Source organism: Athene cunicularia (assembly GCF_003259725.1).
Source record: "Athene cunicularia isolate RWA chromosome 8 unlocalized genomic scaffold, athCun1 chr8_part1, whole genome shotgun sequence".
NCBI classification, from domain to species: Eukaryota; Metazoa; Chordata; class Aves; order Strigiformes; family Strigidae; genus Athene; species Athene cunicularia.
This window is the reverse complement of record NW_020799109.1, coordinates 30,116,152-30,131,625: the sequence shown is the minus strand read 5'-3', so window position 1 is coordinate 30,131,625 and position 15,474 is coordinate 30,116,152. Positions and strand designations below refer to the sequence as shown.

General features: G+C 40.2%; 1 protein-coding gene across 1 annotated transcript; it reads left to right on the top strand.

Moving 5' to 3' along the window:
- Positions 1-128: 128 nt before the first annotated feature.
- Positions 129-11,758, top strand: TOR1AIP1 (torsin 1A interacting protein 1). Its single transcript, XM_026853430.1, has 5 exons — positions 129-378; positions 4,150-4,269; positions 5,525-5,581; positions 8,124-8,183; positions 9,205-11,758. Exon 5 carries the CDS (start codon positions 9,300-9,302, stop codon positions 10,005-10,007), a length of 708 nt encoding a protein of 235 aa, XP_026709231.1. The 5' UTR covers positions 129-378; positions 4,150-4,269; positions 5,525-5,581; positions 8,124-8,183; positions 9,205-9,299; the 3' UTR covers positions 10,008-11,758.
- The last annotated feature ends 3,716 nt before the right edge of the window (positions 11,759-15,474 follow it).

The following is a 15,474-nucleotide window of genomic DNA, read 5'->3' as shown; positions in this document are numbered from 1 at the left end:
AGCGCCCCGCGGTGGATCCCGCGGTTGAGGGCGCGGTGGGGCGGCGCGAAGTGAGGCGGGCGGGCCAGCTCCTTCCCCGAGGCCGCCCGCCTTGTCTGCGGGACCGGGAGGTAGCGGCAGTCTGGGGGGCGGTGTGTGTGTAGGGGGGTGTGGTGTGTGTGCCCTCCTGGACAGCCCTGCTGGCTGAGATGTTCCAGTGAGTCTGAAAGGGATGTTCGGTGCTCCTGGAAGGCCTGTCAGGCTGGAGACGGGTGAGCTTGAACGGAGCTGCCCGGCCTTGCCGCGCCCTTCACCGGTTTCTCGTTTCAGGAGAGGAGCATCACTTTGGGAACGCAGACTCCTTGACTCGCCCCCCTATAAAAGCATGTAGGTCCGCAGGTAGGTTTTAACTTGGAGAGGCTGCTGTGTGCACTGCTTGTAAATGTGCTGAAATGCAGAAGACTGGAGGAAGCGGTGGTTTTGGGGATTTAACACCTTTGCAGGTTTTAGTGTGGTTCCAGCGTACAGGTGAGGAAATCCTGCTGCCTTTTTTAGGTCATGTATGGAAGATGAGGAGCACTTCTCTGCCTTCCAAAAGGATCGGTGTGTGTAGAGCATGCTGAAACCCTTAGGTGGTTGTTTTACCTAGTGTATTGCTTGGAATAGTACTTCATCACAGCATTAAAATGGGGAATAAGTTTTTAAAGGCCGAATTTAAATAAAGTGTCTTGAGTTGCTAATAAACAGATTGCTGTAAGACTGCTCCATGCAGTGAGCAACACTGCTTATGAAGAAGTGCATAATTTGGGCTTGCCTGTCCTTTCTCTCACCAAGCATGCATCGGGACTCGCTCTGGGACACTGGGCTGGACAAGCTGCTGTGTTAGCTTTGTTGCACCTTCTTTTTTCTTTAGTTGATGAAAACTGTATCCCCGAAATTTTAGAGGGATGCTAACTTTGTATAATATAGTCACATGGCTTTAGCCTGTCATTCTATCAGAAAACTTCAAGCATATTGTATTTCCTTCCATTTTAGTTTGCAGCTCTATTTTTAGTTGGTCTGTATACATCACTAGTATGTGGCAATTCTCATATGGATGAGTTGGGTCAGCCTGAGACAGTTTCCCATTCCCATCTGTATTCTTGCAACAGGGCTGTCACCAAACTCTTGTTACAACTGTGGTGCATGGCCCTAATTACATGGCACTGCCCTTAAAAAGGGCTGCCAGTGTTACGTTTCAGAAGCAGAATCTTCAGGAGGTGTGGACAAATCATATCTTGAGGGAGGAAGAGAGATTGTGAGTATTTCTTTGGGAAAGTACAAAGTTTATCTGTGAAAAAAGCTGTGGGAAGCTGTTGCTCCCACACGATGGCTAACAGGGCACTAATGTGTTTAGTAATATAAACGTAGCTGAGTTGCTTTAGGATGTACATCTGAGTGTTTCTTATTTTTTAGTGTAGATGTCTCTCAAAATGAGGTCGGGGTGGGGTGGGGGAGAGATGCCCTCCCCCACCTCTCCAAACTCTTTAACAGCAGTATTTGATTGTAGTTACAACAGGCGTACAAGTCTGATGTTAAGAGACCTTAATGGTTTATATAGAAGCCAAGGAGTAATTTTTACCTCCTTGCAGCCCTCCCACCCATAGCTATGCAGAGTTTAGGGGAATGCAAGGTCTGAGGCAACAGGGCAAGCAAGTTGGATTTTTATAAGGATGTAATTGTCGTACTTCTCTGAGAGCAGAATGAAAGCAAAACCACAACTTGAGAAACTGGTTTCTGGCTTCTGCTTAGAGGTTTTAAATATAGATTTGGAAACTTGCTTCTAGAGCTAAAAAGCTTTAAGAACCTACAAACCCTGCCTTGTATCAGGCATCTCCTAGATCAGCGAGCTAAAGATACATGCTAGCAATCTCCATTGAAGTCATCTTAAAATACAGAAGTAGAGTGTACCAGTTAAAGGCAGGCACACTCGGTGGTTTTGGCACTCGAATTTGTGCTGTCTATAGTTGCTGTGCAACACTGTACAAGCGTGTTGCAGGCTTATGTCTGTGTTGAAACAGACTGAATCCACAGGGATAGATACGTACTAGACTTAGAAGAACAAGTTCCACTATGTTAAAATAGTGGCTTTATATTTTGGTTTATAAACTTGTAGTTTATGAATTTGGAGATTTCTAATCCTTTTGATTAAACTGGTGTATGAAATGGGGATAGTAAGAACGTCACTCTCTCCTGGTAGGTGACTGAGCATTAGGTAGCTGGCTAGCAGATTGGAGGTGGATTGGAAAATCCTCACTAGCTGCCTGGAAGGCAGGAATGATCCTTTGGGTAGGAAGCTTAAGGCCTTATAAGGAAAGAACAGGTATGTCTGGACTGGAATTTTATTTATGCACATTTCTAGGAAAGTTAAACTTCCTAAAGGGGGAGTTTACATTTCTCTGTAGGGGATGCCTTGCGTGCTGTCTGCTTGCACTAATGTGCTTTCTGTTGGTGATACTCGCTATTACAGAAGGTGCTGATTCACAAGCTGTCTTCATATGAGAAATGAAATAGTATATATTTAAATGTTTCCTTTTTACAACAATTTTTGAGAACGTTTTGAGGGACACGGAGTACTGATTGATGCAAAGAAGGGTAGAGGAATTAAAAAGTAGGGACTGCATGAGTAGCAGTCTTCAGGTTCATAGATCTTCTGGTCTTGTGATTACTAGCCACTGCTACTAGTGAGATTTTCCTTGCAAAACCTCAGTACATAGTGAAATATTATGGGTATATTGTTTGGCATTCCTGAAGATCAAGAAATTTGATGAGGATCTTCATTCTTAGTTTGGTGGGAAATCAGTCACTTAACAGCTTTTTAAGATGGTTTTGAAAACATCATATCCCACTCACTGCATGCAAATACTGTTGTACCTGTGACTTAATATCTTAGTTTAAAACTTAGAGTTTTCACCTTTGTTTGTGTTTTGGGTTTGATTTGTTGTGGGTTTTTTTATTTCCTTCCTTTGTATGCTTTGCATACACTGGCATACTAAAGCTTCCAGAATATTTTAGAAAAAGGTTTATGTTTTCTTTTCTTGAATTAAAATTAATAAACACTAGGTGGCAAGCTGTGTGTTGCCCTCACGCATATGGGAAAAGAGCTATAGAAACACATTAAACCCCAGAAGAGCCCAGAATTGTTAAAAGAATAAAAGGGTCCAGTGTTAATGTTATAGAGAAAAAGTTTTACTGATTGTATTTGTTCCTTTGTTGTTTCCTCTGCATGTGCCCTTCAGCTTGATTGCTGTGTCATGGTCTCTGTTCTACAGCTGTACTACAGCTTTTATTCCACACCTGAATTTCCCCCTGCCACTCCTTTTATCAGGGCAACCATGTGGTTGCACTTTATCCTTTCAAACCTCTTCTGGTGTTCTGCTTTTGACTGCTCTTCCAGTCCTGACCTTTGCTCTGTTATCTCACAGGGCATTTTTTCTTTCTAGTTAGTAATATTAACCAGGCTGGGTTTCAGCATCTGAATGGCTGGTAATTTTGGCAAACAATCTAAAGGTGTTGGTTTAGATTCTTCCTAGCTATCTGAGGGGATTAAGTTAGGAGCATAGGTTCCCTGTATTGTTGTTAGAGTTAATGAGAGAAAGAGACACAACTAAAGGATGGCTTGGCCTACATGAAAAGGGGACTTAAGTTCTGTATTTGCTTCTCTCTCTTCCCCCCCTGCCTAATGCTATAGAAGACAGCACAATTATTGGTTTTGTCTGCCCAAAGCTGTGGGAAAATTCTCTTTACTCCCATGCTTATGTATTTAGTAGTTTGCACTGAATCCCTTTAGTGTAAGGCATTTCTTGGCTCATAACATCTGGTGTCTTGATGTCTGTTTTTTTAAGTGGTTTTAAGCCAAGGACTCCTAAAAATAATTTTAAAAAAGTGTGTGGTAGTGTAGACAGCTATATTTTTAGTGAACTCAAATTTACCATTGGCTTTTCAAGTCTTAGTTGCCTTTGCTTACATTTTGAGAAAGTAACTCCTGGGAGATCACAACTTGAAAATCACTGATTTTAGCTCATGTATGTTCTGAAACTGTGTCTTGGGCACAAATGACACTGCACCTATACCAATTCTCCTTTTTTTTTTTTTTTTTTTTTTTTTTGACAGGCTCTTTTTTTCTGACAGGCATTTCTTCAGCTTATTTTCGTCAAGAGAGTCCATTAAAGGAAAAAGCAAAGGCTTATGACAGTAACGAACCCGAGAAACCATCAGAGCATCAACGAAACGTTTATACACTGTTAAAAGGTAGCAACACCAGTTTTATCAGTACCATTTCCATGATGTAATAAATGATTGCTTAAATGTCCTGAAATGACATTCTTTCAGTTCTGTTACAAAAGGGGGAGCTGTTGAGTTGAAATTTGAATGGTTGAAGAAGTTTAAAAAAAAAATAATTCAGGATGCACTCCTGCATATGAGTTAAATTAAAACTGATTGTCGTATGACAGTCATCTGCTTGGGTGTAAAACCTTAAAGTTCAAGAAGGCACAGTATTAAGCTTTGATTAAAAAAACATAGATCTCTTTTTTTTTTGAAAAGCAAACCAAAAAGTGAATAATATCTTACATGCTTTGAAAACCGTTATGAGAGTGGATCTTTGCTTCAGGCAAAGCAAAACTGTTATTTTTCTAAAAGTATGAGTTACTTTATCAGGAGGAAGCTGACTGTACCAAGTGATTTCAAAGTGAGGGAGGGCTTTTTCTGTTCATTGCTCAAGGTTTTTCCCCTTATATTTGTTACAGAAGCAATAGGGAAATACACTGAGAAAGAAAACATGGGATACTTTTTAGCCCAGCAGAAGATAGTTACGTTACTAGAGATGGTACATCCAAATAGATACACTATATAAGGGAGGTTTTTAGGAGAGCTGCTAAGTGGTCAGAGACTAAGGTGATGGCTTGCATTCATTTGGTGAGTAAGTCTCTATTGCACAGTGTTGTGGGAGGGCACTGGAAGCAGTTGTGAGTGCAGACTGACAAAACAGACATGAACCAGGTAGCTGAGATGGGCACAAGAACACCCCTGTGTCAGCCTGCTCTTTCCCAAGGAGCACATGCAGGCATTTTGCTCAGGCAGCGACAAACACGACCATGTTTGATGGAGTCCCCCTGGGCTGATAGCTATGTTATGGTGGTTGCTTTACACTGTTTATTTTTGGTTTTTCCCTCCTGCTAAACAGTTTTAGTTTCAGAATCTGGTACCCTCTATTAGCAGTTACTTTTTTTGTAAAAAAAAAAGGAAGGTTAATTTTGTGTCATATTGGGAAAAGGAGGGTGAAGGGCCAAATTAAGCCCTTTCTGTTAGATAATAGTAGATTTCTCCACCTACAGAGGGGTCCAAGAGGCTGTCAAACGGCACAGGCTTGGTTTGGCAGCACAGCATATACTCTTACCCTGTTCTCTGAGGATTTAATAGAAAAAGCTAAAAGCATGTATGGCTTGTCTGTCATTTCAACTTCTGATGTGATAACAAAGTTCTTTCATTTGTGCTTTGATTTCAGAAAGAAAGGCTGACTTCCTTGAGAAAAATCAGGAGCACTACTCATCTACATCACAGAGTAAGTAGAAAAACAGATACTTGGTCTTCCTCTGTAATTAAATAAAAAATAGAGAATTATTTTCCTTTCTTCTACTTATGGATTTTCTTGTGCCCAGGGCCACTGTCTGGGAAGGTAGAAAGGGACCCAGGAGGCAGCTCCAAATGGAAGCTGGAGAGGGCAGCACATTCCAGAGGCAGAGCCCATCTGTGAGGTTATTCAACTTGCTGACCACTGAAAATGACCCATTGTTTTTGTTTTTTTTTTTCCCCTTTTTGAATGGATTAGGAAATTGAGTTGATTCATGGGACAGTCAGTAAGTGCAGAGCATGTACTAGTGGCACTGTGGGGGTGAGCTGAGGAAGGGGACAAAAACTTCACCTTTTTTTAGCAGTGAATGTTGGATTAGTTTGTACATGTCACCTCCCATTCTAGCCTTTCCCTGACTAGGTGGCTTGCTACGATTTAATTAGTTGTCTTATACTCCTGGAGAGGAGCAGCATTTTTCTCCAGTCTGTTCATCTAATGACCTTGTGTTTCAGATTTTTGTCCTTGGTTGTTTTTGTAGATTTGTTGGTTTGGGTTTTTTCTCCTCTAGAAGAGTATTGAAAGAAAATAAAAATCTTCTGAATTCTTAGTAGCCTTCTGTTCTTAATGTCTCGGTGCTGCTTGTTTCTATCCTGAACAGATATAGATAAACAAAGTCTTGTAAATCCGAATTCAATCTGGAGAACCTGGCAGGGGTGGTTCAGGTTTTGGGTTTTTTTTTTCTTTGAAAACCATAGTGCCTTCCGAAAGAGAAGCTTCTCTTGTGGTAGCTGCCCATCTGTTAAACACCTTTGAAAAATTAACTGATGCTGGGAGTTCTCTCTAGTCTGGTACTTTTTCTTTCCTGTGCCAGAGGTAATAGGTGCTGCACGAGTGACCAGTTATGTGTTGGGTGAAGAACTTTGGAAAATCACTCTGAAAGCTCTAAGGTGTCTGCAGAAGTTACGCCTTTGGAGTTAGGCAAGACAAACAATTTTCTTGGCCTTCATGCAAATTGTGTTGTAAATAAGGCAAGATTCTTAGGTAGGATAGGATCTGGTTTTAGTCTGTTTATTGAAATATTTTTCCCCTAGGGTATGAATCACAGCTGTCTCCTAAATATGAAACCTGGTCTTGGCAAACAGGGCTACATTGTAAAATATTGCAGATTTGAGGCGATTTTGATCTGTTAACTATTAAAAGATTTACATGAGCGCATTCAATTACAAGCTCCATGTCTGTGTCCTATTGGGGTGGGGGGTTGAAATTACAGAATAATGTTGCTCATTATAAGCCAGTTAAACTCCAGCTTAAACCAGACCTGCTTTTAGCACCTTGTGTGATTACATTGATACAGAAACAAGGTTATAGAATTTATTCTAGTGTTCTCAAAATAACTACTGCAGGGTGTGTTTGTTCAGTTTATTCTCAGTAGTGCCATTGACAATATCCTTATTTGGTTATACATTATTAAAGAGCCTTCAGCTTTGAACCAGTTGCTGTAGTTCACAAGAAACCAGAAATTCTCATGTCTTTTTAATTAACTGACTAAATGCTAAAAACATGCTGACCAGTAATTGCACTGTATATATTCATACTGGTCTCTTGGGAAAGTTGTTCATTACACTCCTTTACGGATAATGTCTCTTTTACTTTGTTGTGTGGGCCCATTTAAATAAAGAGACCAAAAGTATATTTTGAAGTTGAAAGCTTGCATTTTGCTTTAAAAGCACAATTCATCCCAAGAAACTGACTGCTGATGAAGCAGACCTCTGACCCAAGCTAGACGGAGAGACAATATGAGGCTATGCCTTTAACATATCGCTTTCCTCTTGTTACTTTTATCTTGCATGATGTTATTTTTCTAATAGGTGTGTTAATTGAGCTTCCATTTTTCTGTGCCTCAGATTCTTGAGTAAAATCGGGAAACTTAATTGGGACATGGGATCCTTGTGCAGAAAATAACAGGTTGTTAAATCTCTGCCATTTTGTCATCTAGTACTTGAAATGCCTCTGATTTTATTTTCATAACTTTTCAAGAGTTAAAAATCTTTGGGTGTGATTTGTGATAGGTTGGGGACTTGTGCTTTTTATGCAAGATTGTCAAGATGGCTTAAGAACTGACATTTGGCAGATAGCGTAGATGGAGGGATGGTCTGCCAGTTGAATGGGACTTCTCAGGCTAGTAATAGTGGTGAAAGTACCATTTTCCTTGTTCAAGACCAGCTTTGCCTGAGTGCAGGAGGGTGAATGTTGCAGAAAAGGACAGAAGGCCCCACACCTGATACAGCCCTACCTGGAATGAGGTCACAGCTTTGACAAGGTTTGCTTCAACAAGGTGTTGTGCAAGGGTGCTTTGTTAACCTTCCTGTAAGCTTCGTAGAATTTTGTATGTAAAAGCACAATTAAGAACACCCTTTCATTGAAAATAATGCAGTTTGGCGATTTCAACTCACTGCTAAATTCCCCACTGGAAGATTGGTTATAATTGTTGTCTTAGTATTCTTCTCATTTTCTTTTCTTAATCTCTTAACAGGCAAAAGTAAATTTCGAGATCAGTCCAGTATAGGGAAGGAGTCACAGCCTTTGCCCAAAAGTAAGACTTCTGCTTTCACTTCTGTTTTGTGCTTGTGTTACATTTAACCATTTTCGTGCCTGTCCAAGTATTAAATTTCCTGGTAGCTGGTGTTAAACTGAGGGTCCTTGCCAGAACAGATGGTTTGCTTGCTAGGGCGTGTGTTTTCAGCACTAAGGAAGGAAGGGTGTTGTACAATAGGTAATGTTGCCACCTGAATTTAAGGTCTTCCATCTGTAGTGTTTACAATATTTGCTGCAAGATTAAAACCATGGCAGGCCTACTGGTGTTCTTATTTACCAGTTGTTGTGTTGCTGTCCTGGTAAAAGTTAGGATATAAAAAGGTAGTGTAAGGTATACAGTTCTTTCCTGTTTCCAGGGAGGTTGATATATTTTGTCACTGATTTTACTGGGAACAGAATCGAGCCTTATGCTTGTAGTATGTCACACAGCTGTTAATTTAACTGTTCAAATACCAAACCAAAATATCTGATATTCTCTGTGCAGTTTGCTGTGTGTACTCTTTGTAAAGCTGACTGATCCAGAGATCACAGATGTTTTCTGATAGCGTTGATCACCAGCATTTGAGATGCAGATACTACTGTAGATACTGGTTTTATCCTTATGAAGATAGGGAGGAGAAATAATAACACAGAAACCATTTTGGTGATACCAGGTTTTTGCAGAGCCTAAATGTAGGAAAAAGCTTGACCTTCTTCAGAACCATTTAGTTTGGATTTGATTAAATAGAATGGAGTATTGATAAACTTTCAGAACAGCTCCTTTTTCAGAAGAATGTCCAATTTCTTAGTCAATCTGGAAATGTGTAAAAAAAATTTTTTTTAATGCTGTCACTTAAGTTGCTAAAGAAGTTCAAAGCTGTTGTGTTTCTTTAATGAGAACATCTTTATGCTCTTCAACTGCTGTACCAGTAGGTTGAGATTGGGACAAGTTAATTGATTTCTACTTTTTCCTCTCACTTGTTGATTTCCGATTACTTTTAAAACATTGTTTTGTCCCTGTTTGCTCCTCCTTTCTGTAGATGGTGATGAATCGCAGAGTGGATTTCACAAGAACTGGACTTTGTTACTGGTTCTGTTATTTAGTGTCCCATTGCTTTATGTCCTGTGGAGTGGAATGCCAAGTCTTCTAGATGCAACTTTGTCAAGTAGAGATACTCAAATTCTGCAAGCATTTCGGGCCCGGATGAAGAAACTAAAAAATGCATACCAAAGTCAGGACCCCAGTCTGTGGAAAAGAACCCATGTGTTCCTTGAGAAACATCTTAATGCTTCCCATTTGCATTTGGAGCCAGCCATCTTACTGTTCGCAGCTGGCCAAGAAGCTGAGAAAGCGCTGAGGTGCCTAAGTAATGAGATTGCTGATGCTTTTGCCTTCTCCCAAAATGCTACTACAATCAAAATTAATGGGGCAGACAAAGCCGTATTGGATAGTGACGTCGTCAAGCTGGAGGTAGATAATGAGCTCAGCTCTGGGTTCAGAGAAGGCAAGAAGGTAGCAGTGGTGCATCGATTTGAGTTACTGCCTGCAGGCTCCACCTTAATCTTTTACAAATATTGTGACCATGAAAACGCAGCATTTAAGGATGTGGCTCTTCTGTTGACAGTTCTTCTGGATGAGCAGTCGCTGAGAAAGAGCCTCACCTTGCAAGAGGTTGAGGAGAAAGTCCGGGATTTCCTCTGGGCGAAGTTTACGAGTTCAGATGTTCCTAGTTCTTATAATAGCATGGACACAGATAAGCTGAGTGGACTGTGGAGCCGTATATCTCATCTTGTGTTGCCTGTTTGGCCTGAAAAAGGCCTCCCTGCAGAGGGATGCACATAAAGTTACTGGACAGGACTTGGGAAGGGAGGAAGACAGAAAATGTATGTTGCAGTGGCTGAACAGGGAAGAATTTATTGCAGCTGCTGAGCTCAGGCAGAGTACAGTCCTTTCTGTGCAGAGAAATTCCCCCAACTGGCAGGGTTGTTTCTGCTGAAGTAACTGGGTCTTCTCTAAATCAGCTGCAGAGTGTAAGCAAGGAACTTGCTGGTTGTTGGTAAGGTATGTTCAGTGACTTATTCAGGCTTGGTGTCCTGGAGCTGAAAGTGTCCGCTAGTGCAGAACCACTCCTCTTGCTTCTGAAGCTGTCGGTGCACTGTTGGCTTTGCTATGAGGATCCTGTTCTGGTGGTGCATAAAGCTGGTAGCTCGTTTGACAAGGTGACAGGGTGGAAAAACATCACCTTAATCTGCCGGAATTGCTTACTTCTAACATAAGAAAAAACATAAACTGAAAATGATGATAGTGATGTGAGTCTAAGCACAAGCTTTTTCTTGTTCCATCTGATCACAACATGGATGTCAAGCTGTCTCTGGTGACTTCTAGAAATGTCAAAATTGCTTGAAAGATTTGTGACTTGTAGGGAACCTTTCCACAAACATTTCTTCCTTAAATGAGCCTGCCCCGCACAGTTCTGGAAGAGTGAGAAAAGCAGAGGTACAGAGGATTGCTTAATGTTAGTAGTACTGACATCAGTTAAATAATCCTTCAGCACCTCTTTGCCTTGCTGCTTCCAGAAATTCTCTGTTCTTTGTCGAAGTTCTGCAAGTCTTAAAATCTGAGGAGGAAATTTTAAAATGCCAGCTGTGTGTATGCTATATTCTTCCCAAACAAAATCTTAGGAAGGTGTAGGTTATTACTCATTTTAATAAGGTAATTATTTTTGCATCAAGAGAATTTATTTATTTGGGGTACTTGGTATCCTAGAAAAATAACCTTTCTTCACGTGTCTGCGTATAACCTGCTGCTTGCTCTATAAGCTTCTAGTGAAGAACAGATTTGCAATGCATGTTTTTAAAATATATTTTTTTAGTGTGCCTCAAACTGAGAATCCCTCACACCAGGCTAAAAACATGTACTTTTTTTTTTTTTTTACACGAAATAGAAATAAAATTTAAAAAATAAAGAGAATTGCAGCACTTCCATTTCATTACTGTTAGTGTGTGCTCTTGAACTATTGGTTCATGTGCATTTGGTTTTATTGAGTATGAAGGAACATGGGAATACTGCTCTCAAATTAACAGGATGTTTTCTTGTAACAGCTGAGACATTAGTGGCTCTTGGACTCATCCTTTATTCAGAAGCCCCTTGAGCTGTCAAATGTCCTTCTTAGCCAGAAAAACTTCTTGAAGCTTCTGGCTTCTTTGTGCAAGCAAAGGTCTGGGGTATTAAGTGGAATGGACCAAAATCACCTTAAGCATGTAAAAGAATGCAGTTTGAGACACAGAGTTCTGGTCATTTAACCTAGGAGTGGATTTGTTCTAACCCCTGAGACCCAGCAATGGATAGTGCTTTTTATTTTAATGGGAAGAAATACAAACAGTGTAAAAAGTCATGGAAGTGCTGCTGTTCTGGGTGATTAAGAATAGCTCAGGAAGGAAAAGACGGCATTTACATTTTGGACATTTCACTGGACAAATTAAAAAAAAAAAACCCAAACTGTGACTTATTTCCAAGTGTGTCCTGATAGTATATTTGTATATTATGTCAAGTATTTTAGTGATAATTAAAAATAAATATACTTGTTTGTTTTATAACCTATTTTAAGATTTAGTTATTTAAGGTGGTCAGAGTCTTTTTTCTTTTTTTACATGTTTAAGATTGTTCATTTTACCTTTGACCAAATACAGATGGCTACAAAATTTAGAACTTTTAAGAAACTTGAGTGGGGTGGTAGATACTGGGGTGCAGATAATACCAGGGCTTTTCCCTAACAGGGAACATTTCAGAAAATTTTAATAGCTCTGAATTCTTTTACTTGGTGTTCTTTTACTAATTCCTCAGTTCTGATTTCAGCTGGAACCAATGGTAAGATATGGTTCACTTGTTTCATTAGTCCGATACAAGAGTCAGCAGCTGACAAAAGGGATGACTTCATTCTTGTTCCACTCCTGGCTGCATGTTCCTGTATCTCTGCTGTTGCAAACTAGTGCACCGTGAACTGACTGGAGGGACAATCTTACTAAAAACTAGCTTAGAAAAAAAAAAAGGATATAATTAGCAGAATTGGCAACCACAAAAAAAGGACTTAGTTATGACATGAAGGCAGGAGATTCCATACTCTTAAACAATTCAAACATATGTAATCCAGGTTATTTTCTGTTTCTAGGACTGCTCCCCCCAAGTTATGGGGTATTAAGGAGCTATGTTCCCTTGTTTCAAGACAAAATAGGAGGGTGCCTGGAAGGCTTAATGGTGTGCTAGACAAAAGCGAATCACTTTTTTTTTTTGGTAACTGTAGGGAAAGTGAAGTTGTATTTCCAGTTATATGGTGTGTTGCTTAGGAAAAATAAATGAAAAGCAAAATGGTATACACAGTAGCCCCTTCTGGAGGTGGTGAAAGGCTCAGGATTAGAAGGCTGTTTCTGCTCTTGAAGTAGTAGGTCCTTTTTTGTAGCTGTTTGTGGCTTTGTCCTTAAAAGGCTGTCATTAAATATCTACAGGTACTTAATATAAATCTCATTAACTCACTCTTCCTCAACCAGAGGTGAAGAGTAATGTCTGTCTGTCTTGCTCACAGACAGCTGATTACTATTCTCATATAATTATTTCATTGCCTGCAGCAAACATAGCCATTTGATGTTTTCCAAATTGTAAAATACTTTGGCTTCTTCTAGAGAAATCTCACTTCTGAAGTTGAACTGTCCTCAGCTGTCAGCAGAGCAGCAAATTTAATAGTGTGTGACAGCAAAAATGTGCTTATATAGAGCAAAAATACCAGATCTGGCCTTGGAACTGCAGAGGGGATGTTTCTTGTTCTGTGGGCTTACAGCATACAAACTTTGGGCAGACTACGATCTTTGGGGAGCTGAACACACCAATTTGCAGACAAAATTTCCAGCACTCTGCAAATTGGACTGGAAAATGCAGTCAAACTTGAGTGAGTACAGGTTGTGAGCAGACACCCGCAGCTGGTGAGAGCCCCCTTGTAGTGGCCAGCCCAGGTGGAAGGTGGACCTTGGCCCCTCTTCTACTCCTGCTGTGGAGGAGGGCAATACCCCTTCTGCCTTAAGCAGTGGATGTTGTAAAAGGGACCTAGAACAATGTGCAGCCCTGTCTGTTGTTACCTTGTCTTTCACACCCTGCTCTGAGTCATGTTGCATTGAGAGTGGAGTTTGGAGCGCGCTAAGCGGTGTTGTTAAAAGGACTAATATTTCCCACATTTTTTCACACCAACATTTTCTTTTTTCACAAATTAAAAAGGTCATGGTTTCTGTATCTTTTATTTTGTTTTGTTTTTAAAAAGATGCTTGTTTTGAACTACTAACTGATTCAGCTCAAACTGAGTGCAAAAGACAAGGTGAGCTCCATGTTAAGGTAGGCAGCTAATGCACCATCTGCAATGCAATCACCAGCGTGCTGTATTTAATAAAAAGAATCTGGTTTTGGAGGTGTACAATGATACATGAACAACTGGCCAGATTCTGTGCTAAGACCCTGTAGCACAGCTGGAAAGCAGAAGTGATTCCTTTATTTTCTAAGCCCAAATCACATAGAGAACAATTTTCCATGCATTGTTTCTGCTGCAAGACAAACTACAAAACTGTAAGAGTATGGAGAAGGTGGGGGGTGTTCCTGTAGTCCTCACAGCTGTCCTGTGTCCTGTTTTATTGTCAGCTCCTGACAGTTGGATTTATAATTGAATGCCTGGACAACCTCATTCCATGTCCAACAGGTGGAAGCACCCTTCCCCAAATTCCTCCGTGGCTTTTGGGAGCCATGTCAGTCAAGGAAAGGGGGGAGGGAGTCTGGGGGCTTGAGCCGATCTTGTGGCTGCAATAGCCAGCTGCCCCTTTCTAATTTTAGAAGGTGTGTGCAAGAGTAGTATGGAGTGGAAAACTTTCCAAACCTCTCTTAAAGCTGCAATACCCGTTAGCCCCAGATGAGATTGTGGCTCTTTAATTTTAATTTACTATCTCTCTCCATCCTCCACTTCCAGTGCTTGGGTAGTGTTTTCTGCGGTTACCTCCATTGCTTTGCAGTTTAGTGAGCAGTTGATCAAACTGGAGTGTGTTCAGTTCTTCCTTTTCTCTCAACTGTGGCTATTTGCAGGTAAACAGTTTCTTTATTTCTAAGTTCATAAGATGATTGTATTTTCTGTAATAATGCCTTTCTCTTCTCTTTTTGTGTGATGTTTCCCTGTCAGAGCTTTCTGCTCATTGGTAGGGAATCTCTGAAAAAGTAAACCTAAAGTTTTACTATTAAGTTCCACTGACAGATACAGAGAATAAATAGAAGCCATATAGAAGCAAAACCAGTAGACAAACATTGCCTTTTAATTTCATTTGACTGGCTGAAAATAAATGATTTTCATGTTTGAAAAATCTTAATGTGATGCCTTGTTTGCCTGAAGATGAAAAGAAGGAGCATGAAACTGCTTCCAAGTAGAAAAGAGAAACTCTGTTTAAAAGCATAATTAAAGAGGTAGTGCATTACAAAAGCGCTGAATAATTTAAATAGGCTGCCAATCCAGCAATATTAAGCAGTAAATTTAAGCAAACATTGGGTGATGACAGGGAATGTCATAATTTAATTTGCCCTAGTCTGAGATCAGGGCTCCCATACACTGTAGTAATATTGTTTTCATTGATGGAAATTGTCATTATTATCATTATTACTTAGTCTTTTGCATTTGGGAGGATCAGGTTTTCTCTCTGAGGACTCAGGACGGAATTAAGCACTACTTACCAATATATCCCATTGGAGCTTTGTTCATCTTTCGGCTGTTCACCTATTTTTTCCCCCATCTGGCAAAACAGAGTAGTTTTTGAAGGTTTAAACATCTCAAGCTTACCTCTTGTTTCAAAGGAGGTATGCTTATGAGGGAAGATATACTCTGTAATTAGTGTATGTAAAAGAGCCAAATTAAGGTTAAATGGGTATCCTGTAATTGTGACATGATTAAGGTCTGCGTGTGCTAAGCTTTGCATCTGTAATGGTCTCTCAATGTTTAGGGTGTTTTCGTATGGCGTTCCCATACTGGAGTAATTTACATGCAAGATGTTGACCATTTGCAAGAGGAGGGGCTATGTAAAAATAGTTTAATCCTTTTGGGTTAAAAAAAAAGGGGAAAAAGGTCTAGTAGTTTGATTCTGTAGTGATTGGGGTAGATAACTTTCCACCCCCATGCTCCCCCAAGAAATTTGGCATCTGTAGTCAAACAGTCATGCTAATGACTGAAAACCAGACTCAGGTGAAGTTGTAGACAAGCCCTGAAGGAGATATTCCCAAAATAACTGCAGGAAGCATT

Bases quoted from the DNA above. Each gene is read 5' to 3' on its own strand.
- TOR1AIP1 (XM_026853430.1), top strand. From the start codon at position 9,300: ATGCCAAGTCTTCTAGATGCAACTTTGTCAAGTAGAGATACTCAAATT.